At 46.3% G+C, this 6,947-nt stretch overlaps 1 protein-coding gene across 4 annotated transcripts in view; it reads left to right on the forward strand.

Moving 5' to 3' along the window:
* ARMH4 (armadillo like helical domain containing 4) overlaps nucleotides 1-6,234 on the forward strand; it is a 109,151-nt gene extending 102,917 nt beyond the window's left edge. For all 4 annotated transcript variants that reach the window (XM_084632455.1, XM_084632454.1, XM_084632456.1 and 1 more), the window contains exon 8: nucleotides 9-6,234. In XM_084632455.1, the coding sequence (XP_084488581.1) occupies nucleotides 9-77 (69 nt within the window). In that variant the 3' untranslated portion in view covers nucleotides 78-6,234. The remainder of the gene's footprint in view (nucleotides 1-8) is intronic.
* The last annotated feature ends 713 nt before the right edge of the window (nucleotides 6,235-6,947 follow it).

A 6,947-nucleotide genomic window follows, 5' to 3' on the forward strand; every position in this document is an offset into this window, starting at 1 on the left:
TTCCTTAGCAGAGGGAATTTAACAGCATGCAAGATCGAGTAATGCTCTTAGCTGATAGCTCTGAAGATGAATTTTGAACCCGACTGCAGAGCCGTTGTGATATCCAGTGACTTTTTCGGGGGCAAGGGGAGAGGAGGGAGCAAAAGGAAGGCATTTGTGTTGCATCACTGCTATCAGCCACCATGTGCCACTGTGTAGTGGTTTTTACATCCTGGCAAAACAGGCATGCTGTATTCTAAATGTAATGCGCAATGATGTTTGGTTTTATACAGTAGTGAGATTACACATTCACACAGTGCTCCTCATTGAAATACAGAATACGTGTTGTTACAGCTGGAGCTGATTCTAATGGATGGCGACTTTGTGTTGATCACAGTGTAATGTTTTTGTTCCAGCTGATGGTAACTAATCATAATTATTGCTGTCACCTAATTTCAGGATGGAAACCTTCACCGAGAATGACTTCTGTCCAATTAGTTAACTGTAAATGTTATATTACCGGAGCTAGAGTTTGTCAATGCTAAAATTAGCTGTTCTGCTTAATTAACAAACTACACACTTGAACCACCTCCCTTGTCAACAGGGAGATGCCCAAGTACAGTCCAATTATGGACATAATAATAGGCTCATTTGTACGTTCCTTGCCCCAATTTCCCTTGTCCTTTTAAAAAAATCCTCCTTTTAACTGTGTTCCATGTTTAGGGAAAACATATGGAAATGGCAACAAAACATGATTGCCAGCCTAAATATTCAGTGCAGTTTTCACCAGCATTATAACAGCACAACAAATGCCACCACACGCACATTGACAAATGCTAAGATGCTCTTTGCATGAATCTCTTAGCTTTTATTCAGTGTGCCGTTGGAATATCAAGCAGGCAAAAGAAATGGAAAAGCAGGCTGGAGCGTTTGCATCTTAAGGGGCTTGTCTGATTATTTGTTTGGTGTGGTTCACCTGTCATGCAGAGCTCTGCCCTCTTAGCGGTACTAGAGAAATAATAATCGAGTGTCTGTCTCTTTTCACAATTGGTAACTAGCTGTTATAAGCGTCACAGACACCTGTGGCCCTCTGCATCATGGAAGCTGCATAATGCTGTGGCTGTGTCCTGCCATCTGATTGATCAGGAAAGCAGGTAGTGTGTGGGATGCAGTAGGGATGGCAAATGAAGCACACGCTGTCGGCTCATCCAAAAGCAGCTCTCCTCCTCTTGAGTGCTGAGGAGGACCTCACCTGTGGCCGATAGATTTTTTTTTTGGACCAGATTCAGATCAGGTTTAGAAGTCGTGCCAGCACAAGGCTGCCATGCATGTGGCTGGAGATGGGTAGGCAGTCATGGCTGGGCTACATATGGTCATAGATAGCAAAGGCCCCATCAGTGGGGAGGGAAGTCAAGGCTGGGATACATGTGGCCAAACAGAAAAGGCAGTCAGGGCTGCAGCATGTGTGGTTTTGGGTGGAATGGGGTCAGATTGGGAACATGTGGGCACAGGCCAGAAGGCAGCTGAGGCTGGAGTGAAGGCAGCCATAGCTTAAAAAGGTTTTAGGACGGGGTGTGTGTGGCCATCAGTGGAAAGGCAATCAAAGCTGTAATACATGCAGCCACAGATAGCTCAGGCTGGGGGAAAGTGGCCTTACTGGTCATTTCATCAGCAAGCGTGAGCAGAATCAACATGTACAGATGATCTCAAAATTACACAGGGAATTAGCAAAGCATGTTTCTGGAACTGGACAGGAAAGAAGGGGCATTGCTGCTGAGCTGGTTGGTCGGTCGGTTGTTTCAGCCCAGAATATGTGCCATGTTTTGTGGGTTTTTTTAAAAAAAGGCCCCTTATTTCCTCTGCTCTGGCGTGCAGTGAGATGGCTGCTTCATTCTGCAGCCATATTACACTGATGCAAAAATCCTTATTCCCAAGCTGGAAATTGCCCCTATTCCAGGGAACCGTGACTAAAGCTACTATGAGTCGAGGAGACAAGATGAGTCAAGTAAGGTCAGGAGGCTGCTCGTTTATCTAGATCGATCCCTCTAAACCTTTGAAAGAAGTATGAGAGACGTGCTTGAAGAATAGTCAGGGTATGATTGAATTCTTTGTAAAGGTGAAAAGGACCGGCTAATTGCCAAGATGCGACATAGCAAAGCCCTGAAAGTTACACCAATGGCTTGTGAGGATGGTACAGAAGCCAGAGATACAGGGAGGTCCCACTTCTGCCCTATCACCCTGCCCATACCCTCCACCCTGTGGGGGCCAGCATCATTTGAGTATGTAAATTCTATCGTTGGCATGCACAGGTGATAGTGATCAAACACTGCATGGGCACATGATTATGTGTGCAAAGCTGAGGCTTATGCTTTGAAAATCTGACTGGCTGCTGACTGCAGAAAACAGCTCACGCACCAACCAGTGGATACAGTGCGAACCGGAAAAATTGGATTCCTTCTCTGGGATAGTGATAGCTCTTCCTCTGGAAATGGAGGGCCAGTGGACTGCAGAATGTCATCACAAATGTGATGTGTAATAACAAGTTTGCTCACTCAAACCGAGGTTCTTTGCAGTATCTCTTTCCCATGTTACGGTGGTTTCCCTTGAGAGTGAAAGAAGGCACCAGCAGGATTTGAAATGCGCCTATTGATGAGTCTTCCAATCTGACAGCTCTGTATGGTGAGTCAGGGATTTCTCAACAAACACGTGGAAAATAGAGGTGGACTAAGGCTAAACAGAGCCAGTTCCAACAAAATGTTGGGGTCCGCCTGGAGAGTGTCTTCCTTCAAGCACCCCTCTGGGACAGACTTTCCCTCCCAATACCTCCAGATAGACTTTTGTCTTCCACCCCTGGGTCTTTGGTCTTCCTGCCTTGCTAGGCAGTCCCAGATCCCCTGGCAGCAATCACCTGTTTATTCTGTAAAAGCGGCAAAGAGTCCTGTGGCACCTTATAGACTAACAGATGTATTGGAGCATAAGCTTTCGTGGGTGAATACCCACTTCGTCAGATGCATGTAGTGGAAATTTCCAGAGGCAGGTATAAATATGCAAGCAAGAATCAGGCTAGGGATGTTTGTTCTGTTGCCACTTGCTACTCTGCCTCTCACTGGTGCTCTGAGGTGTCTCTGTCCATGAGGTCTGGATCTCAAGGATCCTGCCTAAATCCACCCGGGAAACATATAGCATTTATTTAAATGCAGTTTAAATCCAGTGGCAGGGTTGTTTGTTCTTATAACAAATGGTTAAAGCCACTTTCTCTCAGAGCTAGGGATCAGTCCTAGGTAGGAGAAGTATTTCCTCTTGGAATGAATGCCCACTCTTTCCTTCTCTCTCTCTCAAGTTGCTTGGAGGAGGAAAGATGGTTTTGGGGTATTGCCACATTGACGAAATGAGGAGCTTTGCTGGCTAACTACCCGCTCCAGCTGGGGCTTCTGGTAATAGGGAGGTCTTTTCATTGGTCTCTTTGAGGACCTGGCCAGGCTCGTGGCCAGGTCTGAAGTGGGAAGCGAAGCCTTCAGCAGAGTGACTTTCATCCCGGCTCAGCTTAATTAACGTTGTCTCAGCCAGAATCAGCTTTTAGCAGGCTGGGAGCAAGAGGCTATACAGGCAACTGTTGGATATTTGTGGAAATTTTTCTCCCATCTTAAAGGGGGAGGCAAAAGAAGAACGTATGGGCTAAGGGCATGAACCGTTCTGTAGGAGTGGGTGTAACTGACTTAGGAGCAGCAAGGTTAGTAACTGGTCTCACTGGGCTCTTTGCCAGCGGCGACGCCCCGGAAGACAGATCTGAGCTGGTAGCGGGAAGGTGAGCTGCTGGGGGAGATGAGAGTCAGAGGACTCGGGAAAACTCAGTGAGACCCAAACGGCTGGGAATCAGCAGGGCTGTCTGCAAGGAAAGCCTCTGCATTGTGCTGCGGCTAGTGACTGTTCACAAGGGGTAACAGCGGTGTGGGGCTCTGCAGTAGATTTGTAGCCTGTGTTGACTGAGCAGGAAAAGAGGAAGCATGGGGGTGGAGGGGATCCCAGTGCTAGGAATGTAAATAACGCTGCTGTGGCCAGGGCCCCTCAGCTGGGGATGTCAGCTTGTTGGATTGGAAAAGCTGCTAGCCAGCCACTCTGGCCTTTTGTTGTGCTAATAAAGCCGTAGTTTGGGAAATGCTAACTTTGTACGCTCAACCGTTTCTCTTTTTTCCCCACTGTCATTAAGTTCATAAGAAATTAAAAGGAAGGCTGCCTGCGGAAATGATGAAGCTGCATGTAAATGAAACAGCTGCATTTCTCTCTCCTTGTCTGTCCTGGTGTGTTTGACAGCCAAGAACAGCTCAGTACTATCATGGATTTTATTCACTCTGCCTGTGCCAGGCACATGTGCTAACCACAGGGCTGTAACAGCTGTGTCTGAAGTAGGGTCTGACAGTTAAATGCAAACTTCCCAGTGGTTAAACAGCACTTAGGTGCAGGAAGTAGGGGTGTGGGAGGTGCTGCAGCACCCCCCTGGCTTGAAGTGGTTTCCATTATATGCAGGGTTTGCAGTTTGGTTCCATGGCTCTCGGCACCCCCACCATACAAATTGTTCAGTGGCCCTGTTATGGTGAGACATGAGCTGCCGTAGCAGGAAATGCCAAGCTCGCTGAGATGCGCTACGCTTCCTGGTCATGTTAAATGTCAGCCATTGTGGTCCCTCTGGGGGCCGGGGTGCATCCGCCTGTGGGAAGCAGCAGAGGGCCTATGAAACTGTCAGGTGATGCTCAAGAGGACCTGATCCAAAGACCGATGAAGTCGATGGAAAGACACCCATTGACATCAGTGGGCTTTGAATGAGGCTCAGAGTTTCCAGCTAATCTCCTCCTCCCCCACAGGGTGCTGGAGAGGAGGCAAGTGGCATAGCCTTCCATAGCGTTTGAAGGGAAAGCCCCGGTCCGGCAGATACAGGGACATCCACAGAAAGGGCTGGTCCCTCTATGCTTTTGTTCTGGGCCCCTTGACATCCCTCAGGAATGGGGCTGTCATTAGCCAGGCTCGCAGTGTCTGGGCAAAACCATCCTCTCGGGAGGGCTGCAGGCATGCAGCGCAACATAATGCAGATTCTAGCAGCACTGGTATAGACAGCTGCTTGGAGAGCCTCTCCTCTGATGAGGAGCATGCCACAGAATTCAGCTGCGACCTGGATCTTCTGATCCAGCTCTCCCTCTGCATAGACAAGTAGAGACAATGGCCAGGCCTATTATTAGGCTGCCAGTGAAAAATCATTTTGGAATGTCTTTGGAAAGGAGGCCAGGCCTGATCCAATGCCCGTTGAAGTCAATCGGAGGTGGAGCTGGCCCTCGGTATGCACGCACCGTTTAACTGCATGTCCATCTAGGGCCTGATCCAAAGGCAGACAGCGGAAGGACTTCAGAGGACTTTAAAATTGCTTCCCAGACAGCAACCTGGCTTTCACCAGTAGCTGGACAAATCCGTTTGAAATAATCGGGATGCAGGCTGGGTGGGAGTCGTGTCCTGTGGGAGTAGGGTGCCCAGATAGCAAGTGTGAAAAATCAGGACAGGGGGTGCAGGGTACTAGGCGCCTCTATAAGACAAAGCCCTGAATATCAGGACATCTGGTCACCCTATATAAGAGCTGAAACCTCCCGTCTCTTAAGGCTTTCTTGATTTTATTTGTACTTAGTCTTAAAATAAACCACTTCTTTTTTTTTAAACTGCTTTTTAAAAAAAATATAACAACTGCACTTGTTTCTGGCCCTACTTTGCAACAGTGGACTGTCAGCCTCCGAAAATAGGGGTGTATCATGAAACCGTCGGCCCAGTCGTAACCACAGGGCAATGATCCCTTTGTTTGGCACAAGGCAGGTAGCTTGCTTCTGTTACTCAGTGGATGCCTGGTTAGGAATTTTATGCTAGCACAAGCCACAATTTATTGTAGGCATCACAAAAGAGTTTCACTGTTTAAAGTTTTGGTTCAAATGGGAGGAGCAGGCCTGCTTGATGTGCAGTTCTTGTCATGACAAAACGTACCTTCACTGTACAGCTGCTGATTTTAAAACGTCTATCATAGCTGGATGTTCACCTTCGATTCGATTTTTTTTTTTTTTTGGACTGCATGGCTTCCATAAAGTGCTAACAGCAGTCCCTTGTGCTTTCCTGTGGTTTTCTATTCCAAACCAGAACTACTGCTCATATTGTACCAATGGAATGTAGCACTTTGTTAAATTAAAATATCAGAAAATAAAAGCTGTCCATCATATCTACCTTTAATTGACTCGCATCCTTGATTTATGGTTTGTCACTTTGGCTTTTTTATTAATATTTGAATCATATTTTTAAGACTCAAGCTTTTCTTTTCTTTACTGTCTGATTTGTTTGCATGTTTTAGGGGCCTGTGCAAGATTCTGCCTGGGACTGAATCGTGATATTTCTGCAGTTTTCCAGAAGTTAAATGCAAACGATCCAGGAGATCCAGAAATAGGTTCTACAAATATTTCATAAAGAAAATAGACCTGTTATCAAGTGCACAGGTACTGATTAGAGGAAGCGTTTATTTTGTGCAAATGATAGAGGAATGGAAACCATTTGAAAGTGTAAAATGTCGACCATATTTTTCAAACGTGTACACTATTGTGTATGCAATCTGCCCATTGCATGCATAGGTCAAAGGCTGGAGTATACGTACACCTTTGCATGTACACTACCCTAGTGTGTGGGTGCATCTCATGTGTTGCACATGCATCTTGAGAACATGCAAAAATGGACAAGGCTGCTTAGGATCTTAAATCATAATGGCTAAAATCACCATGTGGCACCGACATTCGCCCTCTGCAGTGTTTCACTAACAAGTACATCTGGTTGAAGTTTTTCATCCTAAATATATATATATATATATATATATATATATATATATATATATATTTTTACATAAAATGTCCTCCCCCCCCACCACAACGAACATTTCCCTGGGGTTATCCATTTCA

Source organism: Lepidochelys olivacea (assembly GCF_965140295.1).
Source record: "Lepidochelys olivacea isolate rLepOli2 genome assembly, chromosome: 6".
NCBI classification, from domain to species: Eukaryota; Metazoa; Chordata; order Testudines; family Cheloniidae; genus Lepidochelys; species Lepidochelys olivacea.